This window comes from Schistocerca gregaria, chromosome X, assembly GCF_023897955.1.
Source record: "Schistocerca gregaria isolate iqSchGreg1 chromosome X, iqSchGreg1.2, whole genome shotgun sequence".
In the NCBI taxonomy this organism is placed as follows: Eukaryota; Metazoa; Arthropoda; class Insecta; order Orthoptera; family Acrididae; genus Schistocerca; species Schistocerca gregaria.
In genome coordinates, this window is record NC_064931.1 from 589,512,675 (window position 1) to 589,539,276 (window position 26,602).

Here is a 26,602-nt window from a genome sequence, read left to right on the forward strand (position 1 = left end):
AGACACTTTTCTAGTAACATGTAGCACTCTAGTTCTCCGGAAGCGTAGTGTCATGGGTTCCATGAGACACTTTAAGTGCTAAATAACTATCGTACTCCACAACTGCCTAGTGAAGTGATATTGAGGTAGGACACTGTATTCGCATGGGTTCAAATGCTTCAAACGGCTCTGAACACTATGGGACTTAACAGCTGAGGTCACCAGCCCCTTAGAACTACTTAAACCTAACTAACCTAAGGACATCACACACATCCATGACCGAGACAGGATTCGAACCTGCGACCGTAGCGGTAGCGCGGTTCCAGACCGAAGCGCCTAGAACCGCTCGGCCACACCGGCCGGCCTGGAAGCAAGGCTTTAGAAAAATCGAGAGACGCTCATAGCATTTGTCGAAATACAAAAAGCGTTCGACAATTTAAGATGGTGAAAAATCTTCAAAATTCTCAGGTTAATAGCCCTAAGCTACAGTGACCGAGGGGTTAAATATAATATGTACAAAGACCAAGAAGGATAAGTAGCGATAGAGGACCCAGTACGAAACGCTCAGAATTGAAATTGGATTAGGCAGGGATATATTCTTTTGTTTCTACTGTTCATCGAAGAAGTAATGACGGAAATAAGAAAAAAGTTTCAGAAGACTGGATTAAAATTCAGAGGTTAAGGATATCAAGGATAAGGTCCTCAGTGAAAGTGAGGAAGAATTGCAGGAGCTGTTGAATGGAACGACAGTCTAGTGAGTACACACTATTAATTCAGAGTAAACCGAAGAAAGATTGAAGCTATGAAGAGCAGTAGAAATGTGAAACTTCCTGGCAGATTAAAACTGTGTGTCGGACCGAGACTCGAACTCGGGACATTTGCCTTTCGCGGGCAAGTGCTCTACTATGTGAGATACGCAAGCACGACTCACGCCTCCTCCCCACAGCTTTACTTCTGCCAGGACCTCATCTCCTACCTTCCAACCTTCGTAGGAGAGCTTCTGTAAAGTTTGGAAGGTAGGAGACGAGACGTAAAGCTGTGAGGAGGGGGTGTGAGTTGCGCTTGGGTAGCTCAGATGGTAGAGCACTTGCCCGAGAAAGGCAAAGGTCCCGAGTTCGAGTCTCTGTCCGGCACACAGTTTTAATCTGTCAGGAAGTTTCACATCGGTGCACACTCCGCTGCAGAGTGAAAATCTGATTCAGCAGAAATGTGATTAGCGATGATCTTAACGTCGAAACAGGGGACCACGAAGTAAGCAAAGTGATGGAGTTCTGCTAACTTGCAAGCAAAATAAGAATCTATTAGTAGAGGAAAATATAGAAGACTCTGATAGGAAGAAGGAACACAATAATAAAACATGTGTTAGGGTATCAAGGAATAACTTGCATAGTACTTGAGCGAGACGTAAAAGGGTAAAAACTAGACGGGAAGACTGAGATTGGAATATATCCTACAAATATGTGAGAGGAGAGGAATTCATAGCGGGCTGCATCAAACCAGTCAGAAGGTTGATTACCACAAAAAGACATGTGTCTATCATCCATTATAGGCCGCAGTTAGAGACACTGACATTACGCGCCTTGCTCATCCTGTTTCCGAGTGTCTCGCCCATGGCCAGTACAAAGTTCAAGTGATCATGTGCGAATATAAATAACCAGGTAAATGATGTCAGTATATGTGTCACACTGTTCGAGGACGACTTAGTTGTACAAAGGGAGATCACATCATAAAAAATTATTGTCAAATTCAGAAACAAATCCATATGCTCATCACTTTCAAATGTTCCAGTGTGTGTGAATTCCTAAGGGACCAAAATGCTAAGGTCATCGGACCCTAGTCTTACACACAACTTAAACTAACTTATGCTAAGAACAACACACACACACCCATGCCCAGGGAGGACTCGAACCTCCGGTCGGAGGGGTCACGCAGTCCATGACATGGCGCCTCAAACCGCGCGGCCACTCCGCTCAGCGATCATCACTTTGTGTAAGTGAAATTATGTCTGTTGTCTCACAGTATGCACACACATAATATCATGCAAGTAAATAGAGGGAAATGTCTAACTTAGTCTGATTACACAATCACTGAGCAATCATTGGTATAAGTTACATCAAGTGATATCCATACGGAACACTGTAAGGTGAAACGTCTATATAAGTCAGTCTTTGAAGAAGGCAGATTGCTTTTCATTGGATAAAGACGAAGGAAGAGTAACGTATCCACTGAAGAGGTTACATGCTAAATATTTGTTCTGCTTGTTTTTAAAACCGCACATCAGTTCGGGACCGTTACCGACTCGGAATGGTGAATCATGTAGAGAAGATTAGAATAAGATCGCCGCCATTCGAAACTCGTGTGATCGAAATAATAACATCGCAGAACTCAACAATATCAAGAGGGAGGCACTACGGTGAGGAGACTTAATTTTGTGGAACCGCACGTTCCAAGACGAATTACGAGGTACATTTCCTCCCACATACCTGTCAAGTAGTGTTCATGATGGTAAAATTGGAGAAATATTGGCATACCCATTGAGTTAACCCCAGTCTTTCTTCCCATGTACCTTCTGCGAACGGAACAGGGGACAGATAAATTTATTTTGACACGCCCTTTATTTTGTACAACATACCATATGATGTCTTGCTGAGTGCTAATAGAGACACAGTAACTGCTTAAGATAATTAATTTTCTGTGGTGGGTGGCTGCAGTAGATAATTTAATCTATTTTATGTACTGACGCGATCGAGAGGATCGAAGGAAGTCTTTCAAGAGATCCTGGAACATTAATTGTAAACGTGCTCTGCAGCCCGACAAGCCTCGCCACGACAGTGTCGCAGGCAGCGATGTTTCCCTCTAACAGGTCGCTCGTATTTCACAGTGGCTGTCTGGCGACAGGTAAACTTGGCGCTGGGCGGGCCACAAGTTTCCTCCGAAAGTTTAAAGTGGTCGTCACGGCACATCTTCCTCGTAGTTGTCCCTGCTGTTCTCTTTCTCCCTCCAAAATACCCCCAGTGTGTTCTGATTGTGTCTGCGCGACGTTTTCTTTCCGTAAAATTAACAGATATGACAGTGTAGCTTATCACTTTTTACAGTCGTAATTCTTTCAGTTATTCCTCACTTCTTCCATTCCCACGCATACTATGTCTTTTTGTAGCTTTAGCTTGGAACATAACCCCAGAAACTAAAATTGATACCAACGAGATTCAGGGGAAATTGTATAATGTCTGCTGTCTTTAGGATCCTAGTGATTAATTTTCAGAAACTTTTCCTCGCTCTCCTCCCTGCACATAATCGAGGGAAAACAATCAAGTTGTTTGTGGTATCCTAGAGCAATGTTTCATTACTACACTGATGAGAAAAAACGTCATTGCCGCCTTGTGGCGTTGCCGGTGCGCGATCTGACAACGAAAGTCTGCAAGCGAAGCAGAGATACTGGCCACATTTGAGGAAATTCGCTGACATAAGCGACTGTGACAAACGTACGGCCCGATGCCTGGGAACGTGCCTCTCGGAAACGGCGGAGGTGGTCGGCTGTTCGTGAGCTAGAACTATGAGCGTCTATGTAAACTGGTGGAAGGACGATGGAATCCACAATTATGCGACAAGATTTGCTCATTCACGCATTCTGAGTCTGCATTAAATGCACGGAAGCGATAAAAAGCCGACACTCTGTCATTGCTTCATCTGTATAGGGTAGCATTCCTCGTCTTATGGCCAGCCAGTAGATTTCGTTACCATTTGTCTTATTCAAATATGCGCCAGGAAAGAACCGTTAAGATGGTACTGCATCCTATATATATTTCTAAAGCTAGTGAAACCCTGTGTTTTCAAGTGTTTGTTGACAATTTAAGCGAATACCTTCAATGACAAGGAGTTAACTAGCACAAAGTGTTAAGAGCTATCGACAAGTGATTTCAAATAGTTTCTGTCTTTTTAGATCTCCAGAAGGCTTTTTTGACACCGAACCTCACAAGCGTCTGGTAATCAAATTACTTTCTTATGGAATATCGTCTTAGTTGCGCGAATGGTTTCCTGATTTCCTGTCATAGGAGTCACAGTTCGTAGTAAATGACGGAAAGTCATTGAGTAAAACAGCAGTGTTTTCTGTCCTTCCGCAAGGTAGTGTTATAGGCCCTTTGTTGTTCCTTATCTATATTAATGACTTAGGACTAAATTTTGGCCATATATCTTAGGTTTGTTGCAGTTGACTCTGTTGTTTATCGCCTGGTAAACGTATAAGAACATCAAAACAAATTGCAAAACGATTTATGTAAGATATCTGTATGGTGCAAAAATCTGAAATTGACCCTAAATAATGAAATGTTAGGGGTCATCCACGCGTCTGCTAAAAGAAATTCGTTAAACTTCGGTTACACGAAAAATCAAAACACAAGGCCGTAAACTCTACTAAATACTTAGGAGTTACAATTACGAACAACTTAAATTGGAAAGAACACATAGAAAGTATTGTGGGGAAGTCGAACCAAAGACTGCGTTTCATTGGCAGAACACTTAAAAGACGCAACAGATCTGCTAAAGAGACTGCCCACACTACTCTTGCCCGTCCTCTTTTGGAGTACTGCTGCGCGGTATGGAATCCTTACGAGATAGGATTAACGGAGTACATCGATAAAGTTCAAAGAAAGGCAGCAAATTTTGTATTATTGAGAACTAGGGGAGAGAGTATCATGGACATGATACAGGATTTGGGAGTGGACTTTACTAAAACAAAGACATTACTCTTTGCGGCGGGCCTCCTCACTAAATTTCAATCATCAACTTTCCCCTCCGAATGCGAAAATATTTTCTTGACGCTGACCTACATAAGGAGAAACGATCATCATAATAAAATAAGTGAAATGAAAGCTCGTATGGAAAGATATAGGTGTTCGTTTTTTGCGCGAGCTGTTCGAGAATGGAATAACAGAGAATTATTGTAAACTATATACTTATATCGATATGGTGTCTGTTCTTTCGGACATGTCAACGGCCGTCAGCAGCTGAAGGTATTATTATAATTCTAATTTAATTATTGTGAAGGTGGTTCGATGGAACCTCTGCCAGGCACTTAAGTGTGACTTGCAAATTAGCTATATAGATGTAGTTTTTGGTGAACTTCCTTGCTCCACAGATATTCTGTAAATAATTTTTGAAGAGGGTCGTAATGTGTGATAGCCAGACATCTATGCCGACCATCACACAGGAATTCCAAAGTTCATCATCACCCACTGTAAGTACTATGACAGTTAGACGGGATGTGAGAAAACTTGAAATTCGTGGTCGAGCGGCTGCTCAAAAGCCAAACGTCACGCCAGTAAATGTCAGACGACGCCCCACTTGGTGTAAGGAGCGTAAACATTGGACGATTGTTTGGAGTGACGAATCACGGTACACAATGTGGCGATCTCATTGCAGGGTATGGGTATGGCGAATGCCTGATGAACGTCATCTGCCAGCCAACAGCAAAATTCGGAGGTGTTATGGTGTGGTTCTGTTTTTCTTGGAGGGGCTTGCACCCTTCGTTGTTTTGCGTGACACTACCACAGCACTGGCCTACATTAATGTTTTAAGCACCTCCGTGCTACCCACTGTTGAAGAGCAATTCGAGGATGGCGATTGTACCTTTCAACACGATCGAGCACCTGTTCATAATGCACGGTCTGTGGCTGAGTGGTTACACGGTAGTTACAAATCTGTAACAGATTGGCCTGCACAGAGTCCTGACCTGAATCTTATAGAACACCTTTGGGATGTTTTGGAACTCCGACATCGTGCCAGGCCTCACCGGCCAACATCGATACCTCTCCTCAGTGCAGAACTCCGTGATGAATGGGCTGCCATTGCCAAAGAAACCTTTCAGCACCTGAATGAACGTATATCTGTGAGAGTGGAAGCTGTCATCAAAGCTAAGAGTGGGCCAACACCATGTTGAATTCCGTCATTACCGATGTAGAGCGTCATGAACTTGTACGTGATTTTCAGCCAGGTGTGCATGTACTTTTGATCACATAGTGTATGTTCTGGGATTGTTAAAACACATTTTAAAGGAAGTCCGTACATTTCTTCAAACGTATGCTAAGTAGCAGTATACAATGATGCCAATAGATACAGACTACTAGCTCTGTCTGTAAGATAGGTAAGAAGATACAGGCTGCTGTCTTGTTCGGTAAACCTTGGGAAGGAAGGGAGAATATAATTTAAAGGTTCTTCGACAAAGCGAGCGTAAAATTAGAATGGATGAAGATAGTGAAAGAAATCTGACGTATCACATTCAAAGGAACTATCTTGATGTTTATCTTAACCATTCCACCATCTCTCAACATAGTCCAATGTGTGTACGATTAAACGTTTATAAACTATCTTTCTTCCTATATGCGATATATATCGTAAATGGGAGGACAGTGAAAACGTATCCTCGAACAGGTACACCACCCTGAACAGGCGCTTTATCACATCCATATATGTATTTTTTGTGATACTCGAAGGACAGTGATATGTACTAATTTCTTTATTAATCAATGTCCTTCGGTAATCACACTCTTTGAAAATGCTTTAATCTACTGCTCGTGAGTAGACGTCACTACTGCTTCTGCTGACTGTTGAGGTTTCCTTCCTTGTCACAGGAGAAGGGAGGCAAATGACACGTATTTTTGAACACAACCGGCTTCATGAAGATGTCTGCTAATCATTCTTACAGATTGAGACGAGGCAATAACAACCGCGTTATTTGTGTATATTTGTTTTAAATATATTAATGTTTCGTGGCCATATAAATAAAAAATCTCCCACATTCATAGCCCATCATTTACCGATGTAACCTTTAACGGCTACAGTGTAATTTTGTCAAGTTTACTCGTTTACTCGTATTGTGTTATTCGGATCGTCTTACCCTACAAGCCGCTAAAATAGGGCTACTGAAATAGTTGAAACATTCCCCGTCTTTCATTACATGTGTATGGCAACATGATTCCCCATAACAGCATGAATGTCATCTCAGATGAAATGTACGTAAGCACATTGCCAGATTGTGTATTTCTAGATGTCCAAAAAACGTACATTCCCGTCGACTGATTACAGAGGTAAGAGCATACGAAATATCGTTCCAACAACGTGATTGGCAAGTAGAATATTTGGCTAACAAATTCCTATACATTATTGCGGGTGGCAAGAGCTCATCAGAAATATAGGTAACGGCGGAGGTTCCTCAAACAAACGAGGTAGTGCCGCCTTGCTCCTATCTGTGATACTTGTAAGGCTATCTGAGAATCATGCCTAAGTTGTTTTCTGACTACACACTTGTGTATACCATACTATCAGTATTCAGTGACTGCTGGAAAATGGACGACTTTGAAACAATATCCACTCACAACGGGAGACCACGACGTTCGGATAACGGATTTACTTTTAACTTCGCAGACTTTTAATAGTCCATTAGGACAACATTATGTAAATGTGTTTTTTTATTTATATTTTTTCAACACTGGTCATATTATTTTATACATAACACAGGTGAAAGTTAATATGATGATAAGACACGTGTACTTCAATGAACTTTTATTGAATATCCAATATTAATTGGTTGTTTGGTAATTTTTATTATCACAACAAATATTTATAACTATCAACAAGTAAACGGTCAAACAAATGAAGTATTTCTGAAAATATATGCCTGCCGAGATTTCCGAAACGCCTTATACCTGCAATCAGGTAAGGTACTGAAAACTGCTTAGCACTTGGGCACTTCGATCTGCATACACAAGTTTCAATTATAAATAAAGGTGTAAATAACTTTATTCAATAATACGATGAGTTAAAATATGCCAGAATATGAGTGTAGTGTACGATTAATCATCGGATGTGCTTTCGACATTACAAGTCGCATGATGATATTTTTCAGACAGACACGGAAAACATAAACTAAAACGGCATCTATACACTGAATGATTACAATTTTCCGGCGTGCACTAGAGTTTCTAGGGAGATGCGAAGTTCGTTAACTCGTTAACTTTTTTTTAGTTCAATTTCTTCCAACAATTTGGATGCAAATCATACGTAACACATTTTTGTAACCATCAGTGCAATATGCGATTGACTGTATTTTAATAGCATCTTCACGAGAAGCAGTTTCTCGGTCGCTGTCAAACAAATATGAATAAGTCTGAAGACGCTTCTTATAGTTTGTAACTTGTCCATAAAAATTAAAGTCCCATTATATTTGTTGAAATAATAAAAATTAGTAAAAACCCAAATAACATTGGAAACTCAATAAAAGTTCAAGCAAATATATGTGTCTTTTTCATCAAATTACCTCTAAGATCTAGTGTGTTCGAAATAATGTTGAAAAACATATAAGCCGAAAAAAGGATGACTGGGATTCAATCCATCAATTACGGAGCTTTAACACCAACAACATGACCGCCGCCAGCTCGTGCTCAGATTCACAAAACACTGGTACATAATTGACGATGAAAACGTCTCTTGCTATTTTCTCGAAATCGCCCAAATAGCACTCCTTACTGCTTGCACATTACGTTGTCCTAATAGATTATGAAAAATGTACAAAGGTTGAAGTAAATCTGTGTTCCGAACGTAGTGGCCTTCCACTCCAAGTGTACACAATTTCATAATGTCTTAAACGGGAATGAATGCAAGTAATGTGCTAGAATAAGGGGACATATCTGTATATCAGAACCATCAGTATTAGCGTACCTCTAGACGTACTTATATCGATGTAAAATGTATGCGTAGCATTGGGAAGGAAAAATAAAGTCAGATATAATTTAGGCCAATAGACGACTATGAATAATTGTGAGACTTCTGCTAGTAAAATATATCGTATACAAGACTGTTGTCTGACTCACGTTTGTGTATCGCATGAGTGATCTGGATCGCCGCGAATTCAGGTTAGCAGAGAAAACTGGAGAAATCCAGAAGTATTTTATTTAAATCTGCCAGATTTGTAAGTATACGAATACTACGGAGACACTTAGGTGTCCTACGCCGCATCTTTTGAAGAAATAGGAAATGCTTTTCGCTAAACGAAGTTTGAAGATTAATATTAGAGAAAAACTGAAAACTGGCTCTGTTACCTGTATCTTGCAGAAGGAGCATATGGACAACATGGGAGATATTAAAGACACACGGAGATGTAGAGGCAGCGGTCTCTCATGAACCAGATTCGTGAAGATAAAAGGAAACTTCGGTTTACTAGAGTATCAAATGATGTAATAAATAGTAGGTAGAGGACACAACGCAGGGCGGTGTGTATTATGGTATATTTACGCCATAGCTACTCTATACCAAAACTTCGGTTTGGTAGAGTGCACAAATAACGTAGTAAATGGTAGGATTATAGGCAGTATTGGAAGCCGATGCCTTCTCTTTGTTATTCTTGTTTGTTTCGCACATAATTATAACCGCACAAAATGGTTCAAATGGCTCTGAGCACTATGGGACTTAATATGTGAGGTCATCAGTCCCCTAGAACTTAGAACTACTTAAAGCTAACTAACCTAAGGACATCACATACATGCATGCCCGAGGCAGGATTCGAACCTGCGACCGTAGCGGTCGCACGGTTCCAGACCGTAGCGCCTAGAACCGCTCGGCCACTCCGGCCGGAACCGTACAACATTCAGTGTTAGACCGTTGTGTATTTTATACGTTTATAGGATAAATAATTGCGTTTGATAAGTCATAAAAATTTGTTGATCGTGTAACTTTTGTGTTTTTATGCAACCAAAATCATTACTCTTGATGTAAGTACAGTTAAATACATATATAATTATTAGTGTTCTTTTGTACTCAATGGAATGTTCTGATCGCGATCAAAAACAAGAGCGTCCTGTTATTATTGATAAATGTGAATGTTGTTCATTAATAACAGAAACATGTTTTATATCAGTTCGATCAAGTATTGAAGCGGTGTTTGAAATACTTTTGTTTTGCGTTTTTCTTATTTTACTTTTCTTGAGGAAACTGCGTTTTCTTGTGGTGTATGACACATCTGCATCGTTTTCTTTATTTGTACTACAACATGCTTCTGTCTGAAGTTATGAATCAACTATTTTAAAATAAAACCTGAATTAAACATTGACAATTTCAATTTCGACATAAATACCGTTTATTTTTAAGTAACAGACGGGAGAATAACTATGCAGATGAAAAACGCTCTGAAGGATGTGCGACTCGTTATATATCGTCACTCAGTTTCTAGACGGTTCATACCTTCCGGCTGTTAGGGAATCTCGTAAGACCCTCGCATACACAAAGAAGGCGATGGTTATAAGGAAACGCCCATTAAATACGCAACACCCTAACGTACAGGTAATGAGTGTATGACTTTATCTGACCAAAATTACTAATACAACTACTGTAGTCTACGCATAGATGTGATACTCCACGGTAGCCTACCGCAGTTTTACCACTGCAATTTACGCAGGCGTAGTAAAAAGGACCCTAGTAACTGCTCCGCCTGCCGTCACTCCGCATTACGCCAGACAGTCTGATGAAGTCGCCTTGTGTACCAGAAAGATGAGCCTGTATCTGCCATGTGCCGTGGTTTGCGCAGGACTGCAATTCGCGGGTCTGGAGCACGAGGCGCGCATCTACGCTGCGGCGCCGTCGGGCGTGTGGGTGACCAGCGTGCGCGCCTTCGACCCCAAAGAGCGCGCGCGCAGCCCCGCCTACGCCCTCAGGGACGCACCCAGCTTTGCCATCGACAAGGTCACCGGCGACATCTCCACGCACAGGTCAGTGGCCCATCGCCGGCCTCATATACTTCTTCCTTTGTACTCTGCCGCTAGACCCCACCCCACCACTGCGCTGGGGGAGAAGCGCCGACGGCGAGATCACCACCATAAAGAGAAGCCGGACAAATCTCTCTCTCTCTTTCTTCTCGCCGATTCCCGTTTCCTGGCACAGCAGCGGCACCTGGCGTGTACTCCTCTTTCTTCACACAGGCCTTATTTCTAAAATAACCACAAATAGAGAGCGACCTTTAACATGTGATTATGAGCACAGAATTTCCACTAAATATCATAAAATGCTGAAAAAGTTGTCCTTGTTTTCAATATTCGCCACGATCAAGTACCACGACTTAAAAGACTACGTATTCACGTCTCATGTTAATTACCTACCCGACTTGTGTGTGTGTTGTCTGTGTAATGTCCTGTAGTCTTTCAATTTTTTACGGGGTAACTCATTACTCGTAACAGTTTAGCTTTTTATCGCAAAAAACAAGCAGTAAGAATAATATGTGGTGTTTTCCATATCTGTTGTGTAGGTACCGTGTCAAGTAGTTCATAAATAACCCATCACAATTTGAGAATGGTGTTGTTTACACCCTCAACACCACAGGAAAAAATGACCTTCATTACTCATTACAAAATCTGTCCGCAGTTCAGTACGCAGTTCAGCTTTTGATCACTTGCCCAATAACATAAAATGTCTCAGTCGTAGTAAAACAAGTTTTAAATCTAAGCTAAAGTCATTTCTCCTGGACGACTTCCATTCCATGGACGAATGTTTAATTTAAAAACTGGTAGCTTGTAGTTGTACCTACATGAGTAGAAATAAAAAATAATACATTTTTTAATGTTAACACTAATAATGGATATATGCATTATAAATTGTCTCGTTCCACATCAGTTCGAAGAAACAGTACAATTGATCTTTGAAACATGTAGCTAATTAACCAATCAGCAAACACTGTCTGGATCAGTAGCTTTTGTTCCCAACTAATGATTTCAACTTTCACGGGAAATCATCTACAGGTCTGAAGGCCTAGCTATGGGTAACAGTGTAGCTGGCACTGTTGTAAACATTTTTCGCGATGACTTAAGAAATTAAATTTTCGGAAAACATCCATTGGTTAAAAATAATGATCCAAATTAAGAGGTATGGCTAAGACGTATTAACGTTATTTAGTGGGAATGAGGACGAACTCAAACAGGTAGCTGCGGATATGTGTACCACGCATCCTAGAGTACAGTTTATTTCAAAAATAGAGAACGATAATATTCTCTTGATTTGTTTTCTTCTTTTAGTGCCCCTACGACAGCTGTTAGACAGACTAAATAATATCCCAGTTAGCAAATAAAATTATGAAAATGAATTAAAGGACAATGCAACTCATAGCCACAAACAATGGCTATAACACCAATACAATAAATACATCCAACCACTAAATCAAACATAACTAAAGGAAAGTGCGCACAAGCAGTGAACACAAACACCACAGAACCTCACAAACAATACAGACACTACATCTCACACAGAAACAGAAACTGTAACACTCATGACACGACTAACAGAAAGGAATGGTACACTTCAACATACAAACACTAATCATCACACAGAATAGTAAACATATTAAACAAACGAGATTTACACATTGCTTACAGAACAAGAAAGACACTGCAGTCACATTTACGAACAACAACAACAGGTAAATACCAGGTAAATACCAAGGAACAGCTATATACCAGTTAGAATGTGAATCTATGTGTCTGGGAATGACACACAGGAATTTCAAAACTAAGTGTAAAAAACATATCTGAAGCTGGAAGTATGAAAATAGTCATTCTATCTCTGCTGTACATCCGCTGAAACATGTACATGAACCGTCCAAAATGGAACAGGACATGAAAATTACTAGAGTGAGTAATTAGAACAAAATTACAGGCCAACGTTCCTATACAAAGAGACATTGCAAAGAGAAATAAAGTTATTAATGGCCAAATAAACTTCAGCAATAACTCTTGGTCATGTTGTCCACTGAAACAATAACAAATATAAATTAAAAACATAACCAGACTAAAAAATTAATTAATACACCTACTACCTATCACTCTCTCCCTATCTCTCTCTCTCTCTCTCTTTCTCTCTCTCTCTCTCTCACACACACACACACATATATATACACAACAAATATCAAATCACACATTCACAACATAAACAAGAGACGAAAGGCAAACACACAGTGGCAGTTGGCAGCACTATACATAGTAAACTCACACACGTTCAACACAGTGAAAAGTGCTAGTGAAGTGTTGAAATAAATATGGCCTACAAAACGCCGGAAACCAGCATGTGTAATATGGAGATCGACTAAACGCAACTCCAGGATGGCAGTCATGAACTGAAAACATTGTAAATCGTAACACCAAACGATTATTCAGTATCACGAGACTTGTGCTCCAGAAGTTGTTTCCAAACTGAAAAACAAGAGTGGCTTGAGAAAACGTAACATTAACGGTCTTTTAACTGCTACATAATGCATTTATTACGTGTATAAAAACAAACATAGAAAAAAATCCATAATGTGCCTGACGAGCCACATGCGGCTCGAAACATATTCCTCAGACCTAACAACCCTAAGTAGTATCTTTATGGGACATATTCCCCTAACTCAACAAGTAATCAACAATGTAGATGCACTTTGTAAGAGATTTTATCCTAGGGAGCATCCAACCTCCCATTTCCAAGGAAATGAAAAGTAGGTATTCGGCTTCTGAAGGCCCATGACATTGTGCAAAGAATGAGTTGGAGCATTTTTACAACTGCTTTAAACAACAAACAAATAAAATCAAACACAGAAACATAAAATACTTAGCTACTTTGAAGTAAATTCACACTTAAAAACGGGAAAACTTAAAACGATAAAAAAACTTTCTAAAGGAAAAAATATAATGATAACAGTACTGTAGGGAACAAGATTTACTGATGAGAAGGCCTTTCGATTCAGAAGGATGGAGGATATTTAAGGGAAAACCATGTAAAAGAGTTATTAAAAAGGTACTCTAATTTAGAGCTGGTTTCATTGTCAACAAAAGCATATTAAACTCAACAATACAATTTAAATAGTTAACAGAAGACTTTCCATGATAACATTTAAATCATCAAATAAAGTTTGCCCAATTTTAAGTGCACATGCATTAACAAATTAGGAAAACAGAAAGAGAAAACAGAAAAGTTTTGGCAAACTGTGTCAAACACGTTAGATCACATTCCATCGAAAAACACAGTATTAATACTTGGAAATCTCAATGTAGAAACTGACAAGGAATGTCAGCATAGATCAACAGTAGGAAATTTCCATGCACATAATGGAGCCAAAGCCAACAGAGAAAGACTCTTAAGTCTATGCAGGTAGAATAAAGTACTATTAACATCGAAATTGCTCAAAAAACTTCCTAGAAACCAACCTACATGGGTATCACCAAATCCGATTTATGGTGAAAAACAATTTGATCATGTTGCTGTAAGCAAACATTCTGCATTGGTGGTACTCAATGTAAAAGTTTCGACGATCACTGGCTTAGATTCAGGCCACTACGTGATTAAATTCAAGGTTAGACCAAAATTTTGAAAAGAGAACCAGTACCAACCTAGAAAATTTGAAATTGAGAAGTTATCTTGGGAGAAAGATTACAAAATGCAATTGGAAAAGAGAATGCCCAGAGTTTGGAACAACTTCAAAAAGACATATTTGAGACTGTAGAAGAAAGTACCCCTCTTAAAAAGAAATGGAAACATCCTTGGTGGACAGATAATTGTAATGAGTTAATTATAAAGAGACAACGAACTTGGAATATTTGGAACACAAATAAAAATGATAAGAACAAGGAAATTTTTATAACAGCAAGAAAATGTGCATCAAAAAGTCTAAAAAAATCAGAGTACATGAAATAAAAGTACATTTCTCTTGCAAACTGCTTAAGATATTATGATGAAATTATTACAGGTTGTTAAAAAGGCTTTATTCAGTATTTAACAGTGTCTTGGGAGTAGTAGAGAATAATATTAAAAATTAATATTTTTTATCTGAGTACTAATATTCTAACAAAAAATGTGACATAGAATATCTCATAACATTTTTTCTGTAACATTAGATTCAGCAGAAACATTTAAAAATACTAAAGATACATATTACAATAACCTGGGTAAATTTGAACCCTATATATATTATGGTTTTAAAGAAAATGGTACTTAACATTTAAAAATGTAAATTTGAGAAACGAAGCCTTAAAATCTGTTCATTGCTCAGAACATCGCAACTGCAAAGGTTGGATTCTTGGGGTTTTCAGTCTCATCTACCAGTTTTCTTTTTACACTTTTTTCTGTTGATGTTAGTTCTCATAAGCATTTTGTACCCTTTCAGCATTTTTTATTCTTTCAGAGTCCATTGTAGCCATGGATTGAATTGTGTGAAGCATCCTGGATTTAGTCTTCAGAACTTCACACTTGATCACAGTTCCTTTATTGTAAACAGCTACTGCATCATAGACTCCAAAACATAGAGTACTAATGTCAACAAAAACCCTTTTGGGGATGTGACTCCAAATTACATTACTTACACTTCCATTCTAATTTTGTGTTTTTCCTTGTAGTAATTTCTCTGGTAATATTCCATTTGATAATTCTCTAAATCCTACTTTAATTTCTTTCATAATTGTTGCAGGTAAATTGTGTTTGTGGTAATAGATTTCTCCTGTATTTTTCAATTTATTGTTCTAACACCAAAACAATGGAGCAGGTGGACATAAACTATGGTCAGGTTTTGCATCTGTCGACATTGTATGAAAAGATAATGCACGAATTGCCTTCCTCATATCACTTACAAATTTGTTTTCTGCCTTATACAAAGCCCATAATATATCTGAAATCTGTCTATGACATTATCTGTCAGCCTGTTCCTACCTCCGTTAGCCTTTCCATCAGCAAGTTACTTTATTCCTAATTTTGTTTTGCACTGCCTCAGTCTTAACTCTGTTCTCTTCTAAATGTGACCAATATATTGCAACTTTCTTACTTCGATGTCATTACCATAGGGTTTCAATTCTCCAATTGTTTTGAAATTTGTGCAGTCACTGTTAACTAAGAAATTGACATATCTAGCATTGTACCATGAGACAGTCCTTTCAAAAAAAATTTAACCAACTTCCATACTACCGCTGCTTCCACTGTAATTAGCTTTAAAGCTTTTAGAATTTTTAACCAACTTCCATACTACCGCTGCTTCCACTGTAATTAGCTTTAAAGCTTTTAGAATGTCGATTTTTAATTCTGTCAGGTTGTCTGCAAATATTTTGCAGTCACCTCTACAGGGTCTCCACTGGTGGCTATTACCATAACATTGAGTGACTGATGCCCTCTCTTTTTCCATGAACCATCTAAGCCTACAGTAAGGTACCTTTTGATGATACTGACATTAACACTAACAGCTTCTTTAGATGCTTCCTGCAATATCTTCCACTACAGACCCTAATGTTTTACTGTAAATACTAAATGTTGTGGAAGGCCTTGGTAAGTTCGTAAGACTGTACATCATTTGTCCTGCGATTGCAACTTTTCCAAAAGAGCTAAGGGCTTAAATCAGTCTCAAAATTAAGTTCAAATAACTTTCCTGATTCACTTTGCACATAGTGTCAATCAAAAACTGATACTTTGAAATCATACATATCACATGACAGCATTATTTCACATGCAAGGCCAATACGTCGCTAGAATAGAAGCTCAAGACGTTCCTGATTACAATCATTAGCGATGATATAATTTAAAAAAAAAATCTGACACTACATTTATTTCAAATAATTCATCTACATTGTTGTGATCTGTTTCCTGAGACATTTTATTGTAGCTGTCTTCACTAGTATTCAGTTTTCTCTTGGATGCACTGCACTGGGAGGAAGAAGCTTCACTATCTGCTTCAGACCAAACCTCTACATTTGCAGAAACGTTCTTCCAAACTTGCTTCTTCCTTTTGTTTTCCGCCTTTTAAATGTTCCATTATTCACTCGCGACACTTTCGCTAAAAAAATAATATTTAAACAAGAATGCACCTGCTCTGTCTACCTGCTCAACACACTTCAAGATAACACACTCAAAACAGCGCTCGAAAACTACACAACAGCAAACTTCGATGTACAGCTGTCTTATTTTCTGCCAGAGCTGCCAACCTCTGCACGGAATCCACACAACGCAAAATCCCTGTCCCTGCCGCCGCAGAAAATAGAGGGAAGTTCAAAATATGTAAAAATATTTCTCTGACAAACAAACAAACGTCGGGGAATGCCCACAAAGAGCAGCACAGGTCCTTTTTACTTATTTCGTTTTAAATACTTAGAATTAATTTAGGTGTGCGATTCTTGGAGCAGATTAATCAGATAACCTGGTAAAATTTTAATATGCAGAAAACAAAAATTCCACACTTTTCACGTTTTTCGTCTTCTTGGTGCCCTTAAAAAGCGGTGAACAAATACTCGACACACAACTAGGAGATTATCAGACAGTATTTAAGAAAGGGAGATCATGAACAGAGAAAATCACAAATCTAAAGAAAGTAATATAAATGAGGAAAATGAGAAGCTTGAAATACTTTTGCATATTTTAAAGAAGCGTATCACTCAACTGATAGAAATCCACTGATCAGAATTTTAAAAGAATTCGGACTTGACAATAAAACAATAGAAATAATTAAAGGAACTCTAACAAACACAATATCAAAAGTAAATTGTATGTGGGAACTGTGAAAATTTTAAAATTAGCAGTAAGATGGGGAAATGTATTATTACCCCTACTTTTTAACAACGCATTAGATAAATTACTGAGACAATGGATAAAATTCATTAATACTAAGGGTGTCCAACTAGGAAGAACCCCAAATAAAATCACCATAGACTGTCTACTTTTTCTGTTGATATGGCATTAATTACTGAATCACTGGATAGCTAAAAAGAAAAAAAACACAGACTTGCAGAAACAAGCAGACAAAACAGGACTAAAAGTATCATTTGAAAAAACACAGTTCATGGGAAACATCAATGATGCCCCTTCAAATCTTAAAATTCATAAGAATACAATGTCTAAGACAAACTCTTTTAAATAGCTACGAGAATGGATAACAAGCAACACAAAAGAGATGATAGTCATAAACAAATAGAATACATAAAATGGAAAGGTCATTCCAAATCGCAAAAGACGTATATAAAAATAATTTGTCCTGGAACACAAAACTATGATACTACAAACGGTGGTAAGGCCTGAAACACTGTATGCAGCAGAAACACTTAAACCAACCAGATTTGGGGATGCTGAAGAACGGCACAAAGTTGAAACAAGAATTTTAAAGAAAATGCTTGTACCTAAAAGTAAGACCAATCTTGAATAGAAATGAAGATCAGACAGAGAGATCTATTTGAAAATGGGAAAGCTAACTAATGTAATGTGGAAAAGAAGACTACAGTTTTATGGCGACATATACCGAATGGATAATAACACACTAACCAAGCAGATCTTCAATCTGCTAAACAGCTACAAATCTAAACACACACGGTTCACCAAAATTTAATAGATATGAAAAACACAGGAATTAGAATTGACATAATTGATAACTGAATATTTTGTAGAGAAACAAAAGAAAACGCAGGGTTTCAGGGAAGAACTAGGTCTGCCTAAAGAAGAATGGGGATCCAGAAAGAAAAGGAGCGATACTCTAGAAGGATGAAGGAAGTCTGGCAGCAACTAAAATTAAATATAGAGAATCCAAATCAAAGTTGATACATCGTAACCTCTAAAAGGGTTGTTCGAATAAATACATAAATACAAACGTGTACTATAGGTCACTCAAAATGCTTCATAAATAAAAGAAGCTAAATGTGTATGGCAAAAAACAAACTGCATTAATTTAGTTGCAAAAAATGGTTGAAATGGCTCTGAGCACTATGGGACTTAACTACTGAGGTCATCAGTCCCCTAGAACTTAGTACTACTTAAACCTAACTAACCTAAGGACATCACACACATCCATGCCCGAGGCAGGATTCGAACCTGCGACCGTAGCAGTTGCGCGGTTCCAGACTGAAGCGCCTAGAACCGCTCGGCCACTCCGGCCAGCAATTTAGTTGCAAAGAGGGAACGTACCACCATGAGTCATATTCTATATTACCTTGACTTGTCCATTTCAAAAGTTAATAGTAAACATAAGTTAAACATCTTCAGTAAATCAACATGAACCGAAACTATACTTACGAAAAAAGTCGAAACGCCAAGAAGGAGTTGTGCGACCTAAGCGAAAGTTGGTAGGCGTATTGCTAAGAGTGGCGCTAGTAGGGCTACTAAGAATTGGAAATAAGGTTTGCTTTAAATACAAGCTGTAACGATCGTGAGCTTTAGTTACCATTGAGACTTGGCGTGGTGATTTGACGTTAGTCGAGAATGCCTTTAAAGCAACAAAGAAGCCATTGTCAACACTTCACTGAGTTTGAAAGAGATCGTGTAATAGGGCAACGAAAAGCTGGATGTTACTTCTACGATACTGCAGAAAGACTTGGCGGGAATGTAACCACTGTACATGATTGATAGCGGCGTTAGCCATGAGATGTATGCTCACATGAAGACCGGGCTCCGGATGGTCACGTGCCGCTGTCGACAGGAAAGGTCGTCGTGTTAAGCCTGTGACTCTGGTGGAACCAACTGCATCTACAGTAGCATTCTGAGCAGCAGTTTGCACCACAGCGACGCAACAAACTTTCCACTGACTGAAAACCACCGCCGTTTGCGACTTCAGTGGTGTCAACCGGGAGTTCATTGGAGAGCAGGATGAAGATCTGTTGCGTTTTCTGATTAAAGTTGGTTCTGCATCAGCGCCAGTGACGGTCGTGTTTTGGTTAGGCGAAGGCCAGTCGATGGCCTGCAACCAACCTGTCCACAAGCTAGACACATTGGAACTACTCCTAGAGTTATGGTCTGAGGCGTGATTTCGTATGATAGCAGGAGCACTCTCGTGGTTATCCCACGCACCCTGACTGCAAATTTGTACCTCAATCTGGTAGTTCTACCTGTTGTGCTGCTTTTCATGAACAGCATTCCAAGGGTTTCTTTCAACACGATAACACTCGCCCACATACCGCTATTGCAACCCAAATTCGTCTACAGTGTGTCGACATGTTGCCTTGGTCTGCGCGATCACCAGATATGTCTCCAGTCTCTCATCTGACGACAGCTCCTGCGTCCTCCACAAATAGCGTTAACCGTCATTGTACCGAAAGAACAAGTGCACAGACATGGAACTCCACCCCACAAACTGATATCCGGCACCTCTAAAACACAATGCATGCACGTTTGGGTGCTTGCATCCAACATTCTGGGGACTACACCGATTATTAATGTAGCAGTATTTCTAATTTGCAGTGGCTTATTTCGCACTGTGCTCTTGCAATATTAATCACTTAAATATGTTACTCAAACATACGCATTCCCAAAATTTCGTTATTGTGCATTTATTTGTTTTCGGTGTTGCGAATTGTTCCGTTAGTACATTATCCATGTGAAATCATGCCATCCTAAATGGTATAAGAAGCCTGTTTTCACTTAGTTTTGTGTAGAATGATACGACTGCCTTTGGCAAACGACAATGTCGATAAGGAAATTGATTCCTTGAAGCAGATTTCAGAAACTAGTAGGTACGACATTTCTACTGTTACACCATATACAAAAAATTAAAGTGAATTAAGTTTGTCAGCATGACATACCGTTGCACAGATGCTCATAAAACCTGAAGATCCCTGCGTAAATCTAACTTAAACGTTGTCTTTAGACCCGAAAATACGTTCGGACCAAAGGTTCTTCATAACATCTCACTGGGAAAGAACAAGTATTTACACTCTAGTGTTTATAACATCTGATGACTGCCAAAATAACTATATTGGACAGACGGGTCTAACTTTAAACACTCGCTTCAATGAACGTACACTTACGTACCGGTACTGCACTAGGTAAGTATTTAACATAAAATTACCAGTATTAGTAGCAGCCTTTTCAGTAGTTGCAGGGGCAACAGTCTGAGTGATTGACTGTTCTGGCTCTGTAACAATAACCAAAACGGTCTTGCTGTGCTGGTACTGCGAACGGCTGAAAGCAAGGGGACACTACAGCCGTAACTTTTCCCGAGGACATGCAGCTTTGGCGTTTCTGAAGAAGAGAGTATAGATTTAAGTGTCAGGAAGTCGTTTCTGAAAGTATTTGTATAGAGTGTAGCCATGTATGGAAGTGAAACATGGACGATAAATAGTTTGGACAGGAAGAGAATAGAAGCTTTTGAAATGTAGTGCTACAGAAGAATGCTCAAGGTTAGGTGGGTAGATCACATAACTAATGAGGAGGTATTGAATAGAACTGGGGAGAAGAGGAGTTTGTGGCACAACTTGACGAGAAGAAGGGACCAGTTGGTAGGACATGTTCTGAGGCATCAGGGGATCACAAATTTAACATTGGAGGGCAGCGTGCAGGGTAAAAATCGTAGAGGGAGACCAAGAGATGAATACACTAAGCAGATTCAGAAGGATGTAGGTTGCAGTAGGTACTGGGAGATGAAGAAACTTGCACAGGATAGGGTAGCATGGAGAGCTGCAGAAGGATGTAGGTTGCAGTAGGTACTGGGAGATGAAGAAACTTGCACAGAATAGGGTTGCATGGAGAGCTGCATCAAACCAGTCTCAGGGCTGAAGACCACAACAACAACAACAGTAACAAAGAGCAAACGTGACGCGGTATATTGACGTGTTTGAAGGACTTGAAATTTATACTGGCAAACGAAAGGAACCTAACAAGAATCTTAACGAACAGAATGAATTTTCCTGTAACACTCACTTTAATATTTACGACGATGAGCTTCGGTAGGTGTAAACACCTCAAGTTCTGTCTCGTTTCACGAACATGAATGTATTTATCATGTTATTTGGCCGTGATGAATGGTAGTTGGCACAAACAGCGAGTTGTTGCGTGCACGAACAATAAAGATATGAAGGGATACTGTCGTGACGTCACAAACATTAAATCTCTGTCCGCCATGTTAGTTATCCCAACCATTAGCTTTGGTGGAACTGTTTTGATCAAAAATGCATCTTTTACAGGTGTACTAATTATTCGGATTTTGGTCTAAGGTGAACCACATTTCATTCATTAGATGACTTGTTCAAGCTATATTTTCTTTTACATACAGTACATGAATTTTTATTATGCTATTTACTTTTACTGTGGTGATTTCATTTCATTTGACGTTAGATTTACTATCAATTCAACTTTAAAAGCTCTCTGGATGAACTTTGTGAAAAAGGAAGTTTGGAAACCGACCACACGTAGCAAAATATGTTATCTTTTCGGGATGAGAACATGGACTGTTCATCAGTTCCGTCATTCCGTATTAAGTAAATTTCTAGATCACGAAAGCACCTTTTTTCTGCCACACACTTGTTTTCTTGGGTATTCGAAATAGTGACAAAGCTACATTAGCGAGGCGAAATGTGTCACATTACTTGAACAAACATTCATTTAAGACCAGTAAAATGTCTGAAAATGCCTACCTGACATTCTGTTATTCACGTAAGCAATTTGTGAAATTTTCTATTTGAAACAACTGTCACGAGCAGATGACGGAAATTAAGAACAAGGAGCAATCGTAAACATTATTCTGCTAATACAAAAAGTAGTTACAGACATTGGCTGCTAGCAGCAATTGATTGAAATCAAGGGGGAAAGTTGAAAGTTTATTCCAGACCGGGATTCGAATCCGGGTCTTCGACTTACTAGATAGATCCTCTAACCACTAAGCCATTCGCACACAGTGGTCACCGTAATTCCACGGACTACCCTAGCACTCCGTCAGACCCAAATCTTAACGTATCCGATCACTACTAATGTAGTACCCCTTTCCCATTAACCTCACTACTCGTGGCACTTGACTGATTTCTGTAAGACTAATAAGACTAAAGGGCAAGGGGCAATACATTAGTTACGTATGGATACGTTGCGAATTTGGGTTTGACGGGAGGTGTGCTACGGTAGTCCATGGAGTTGCAATGACCTCTGTGTCGGGATGGCTTAGTGGTCGGAGCATCTACCTAGAATCCCGGCACGGCACAAATTTTCAACTTTTGCCATTGATTTTATTCAATGCCCGCCCGTTCGCTGCCAATGTCTGTAATTCCTTTGTTCCTTAATTTATAACGGCTGCTGGATAAAAAATGGCGTCTGTTGTTTCGGACATGTCCGAGAAAACAGACACCACATATATAGTCTGATAATGTTTGAGAGGTATAACTTAACGTCACGGGCTTCAGAGCGACGTACAGCATAAGTTTTTAGAGCGATAACCGCGTACCCTCAGAAACACACTACTGCATCGCTCGTCATTCAGCCAGCTACAGTAGGTGGGCCACTCTAGCGACCACTCTATTTCCTCAAATTAGTATCACTTAACACCTTCGTTTATATGTAGTGATTGTTTCGCTAAAGGCTATACTAGTTATTTCTGTAGCTATATTCCATTTCTTTTTTCTTCCATTTCTTAAATTATAGTAAGAATCTACAGTGTACTTTTTTCTTTTATTAAAATTAAGGCGAGTTCTTGTTTTAACAGATGGAGGATTCAAACTACGCAAATTAAATATTTTTGTTAATTTTGCTCGTTTTTTTTTTTAATTTGTGTAAAGAAGAACGGAAACGTACGATACACAGTGCACCCTGAGGGTGTTTTTCATTTCTTATTGTGTAACCCACCATAGTTTATTGTCTATTTGAACACCTAGAAATTTGAACTGTTCAGTGTCACTAACCATGTGCCCATTCTGTGAAATTAGAACGTCGGCTTTTGTTGAATTGGGTGTTAGCAACTATAAAAATTGAGTCTTAATATGATTTCACAAGCTGCGACATCGTCGCGAAAAACACAGTGACCTGTATATGTAATAAGTTTCCTTTAATTTACGTCTATGGTCAAAATCTTTTCTGTTTAACAGATTACCGGTTTCGGTCTTTAATAACCAACATCAGATCTGTCTCATAAAAACAAAAAACAAAAAATTTATCATTAGTTTATTTTCTACAATCCATGCACTTATGTGATGAACTACACTATTTGAAATAGAGCCAGTTTTGCACAAAACGTCCATTACTACCAAACTAGTTTCATCAGCAAACAGAAATATTTTAGAATTACTTGTAATAGTAGAGGGCACATAATTTATATAAATAAGGAACAAGAGTGGCCCCAATACTAATCCCTGGGGCACTCCACATTTGACTGTGGCCCACTCATACCCTATATGACAGCCACACTCAAACTGTCAATAATGACGTTTTGCTGTTTGTTGTTAAGTAAGAGGTAAGCCCATTGTGAGCTACTCCCTGTAATCCATAATGGTCCAACTTCTGGAGCAATATTTTTTGATCAACACAATGAAATGTCGTAGTTACATAAAAAAATATACCTAGCGTTCGAAACCCTTTGTTTAACCCATCCAGTACCTCACAGAGGAAAGAGAATATGGCATTTTTGGTTGATAAACTACATCTAAAGCGGAACTGTACATTTAATAGCAAATTATGTGAAATAAAATCATCAATTATCATTACATACACAGCCTTTTCAATAACTTGAGCAAAAACTAGTGTCATAGAAATAGGTCTACAACTGTCTACATTATCTCTTTCTCCCTTTTTATAAAGCAGCTTTACTACTGAGTACTTTAATCGTTCAGGAAACTGACTATTCTTAAAGGAAAAATCACAAATACGGCTAACTACAGGGCTAATATGTGCGGCACTGTACTTTAATATTCTGCTAGGCGCTCTATCATATCCATGAGAGTCCTTAATCTTCAATGATTTAATTATTGACTCAATCTCCCCATTGTCAGTATTACAGATGAGTATTTAAGACATCAAACTCGGAAAGGCATGATTGCCTGGAGAAACTAAGTTTTTATTTAATTCAGCAGCAATGCTCATAAAATGGTTGTTAAATACCGTACATATATCTGACTTATCAGTAACGGAAATATTTTTACTACGAACTGACTTTATACCGTCGACCTTGCGCTGCTGACCAGGCACTTTCTTCACAGCTGACCATATGGTTTCAATTTTATCCTGTGAATTAGCTATTCTATTGGCGTACTACATACTCTTTGCCTTCCTAATAATATTTTTAAGCACCTTACAATATTGTTTGTAATGGGATACTGTAGCTTAATTGCGACTACTTCTAACAGTTTGATATAATTCCCTCTTTGTTCCACATGATATCCTTATCCCACTAGTCAGCCACCCAGACTGCCTTTTAGTGCTATTAGCCTGTTTAGAACGTTCTAACGGAAAGCAACTCTCAAAGAGCATGAGAAATGTGTTAAGGAAAGAATTATATTTGTCACCTATGTTATCGGCATTATAAACATGCTGACACTCTTGTTCCTGAACGAGGTTTAAAAACGTTGCCGTTGGCTTAGCTTTCCCATATGGTTTGTAATTATATGTAACGCTTGTTTGAATACAAAAGCTTTTTAGTGTTAAAATTTGTGCATCATGGTCTGAAAGGCCATTCACCCTTGCACCAAGAGGGTGCCCATCTAGTAATGAAGAACGAATAAAAATATTGTCTACGACTGTGCTTCTGTTCCCCTGCACCCTGGCTGGAGAAACACAGTCTTCATCAGATCATGTGAGTTTAGGAGATCTTCCAACATTTTTTTTCTTGCACAGTAACATACAGAATTAATATTGAAGTCACCACGTATAACAAATTTTTGGTACTTCCTATAAAGTGAACCAAGAATCCTCTAGCTTGAGCAGAAATGGTTTGAAATCAGAGTTAGGGGACCTATAAAAAACAACAATTAGTTTCACTGAATTCAACTGTCCCTGCACAACATTCAAATAACTCTTCAGTGCAGGGACTCAAATGGAATACCGTTTTTCAAGTACATGGCCATTCCCCGCTCCTCCCCCCTTCCTTTGCAAGGAACTCCGTGAAAACCAGCCAGTTAATCTGTATCCTGGTAAAGGAAGCCTCTGAATTGTCAAATTATTTAAGTGTTCCTCCGATATACCAGTAATGTCAGAGTCAACGTCTGTAATCAGTTCACTAAGTTCCTCTCTACTACCTGTAATATTTTGATGAAATATGCTGATTTCTTCTCTACTTAGATTACAGACCACCTCCGAAGCTGATTGCTTTGATACAGGGACTGCCTTTAAGCAGATATACCTATCAGCTGACTTCAATCTAAAAAAAGGTGCAGTTCTAACATCAACTGCTACAGTTTTCCCATGAGTGATCCCACCACCTCCCGCTACACTGTCACCTATCAGCTTTGCCAGTCTCCCCTTCCCAGACCTATTGAGGTGCAGGCCATACCTAGTGAAACCCGATATATTAATAGATTCAACTGGCACCACTGCATGCCCTCTGCCATCAGATCCTTCTCCAGTCCCATGTTAAGACAACTAACATCAGCATTAAGATGAGACCAATCATGACACTGAAACAGTTGCACGAAGTGCACATCAGTGCCACCAGTTTGAGTAGCTATCTTTACCAGGTCACCATCTACATCATATTCCCCGTCCCTTTTAACATTATCCCTGCTCCACCCAGAATCTCTACCTGATTCTCTTTCAGAAAATTATTACGCTTCTCACCTATGCCGTCAGTCACCTGAGCCAACCCTGCACGAGGCTTCACAATGCTGGTGACTTGTTATTCACTCCCAAATACTTTCTACAAGTGCTGGCCCGCACATCTACCGTGCGAACTACCTAGCAGCAGAACCTTATTCTTTCT

At 39.1% G+C, this 26,602-nt stretch overlaps 1 protein-coding gene across 2 annotated transcripts in view; it reads left to right on the forward strand.

The window, feature by feature from the left end:
- Positions 1–26,602, forward strand: part of LOC126299061 (uncharacterized) — a 1,316,522-nt gene that overhangs the window by 642,106 nt on the left and 647,814 nt on the right. Inside the window, exon 2 of one of the 2 annotated variants that reach the window (XM_049990731.1) lies at positions 10,553–10,733. The exons of the other annotated variant lie outside the window; for it this stretch is intronic. Coding sequence (XP_049846688.1) covers positions 10,553–10,733 — 181 coding nt within the window. The remainder of the gene's footprint in view (positions 1–10,552; positions 10,734–26,602) is intronic. 2 annotated transcript variants of the gene reach the window in all.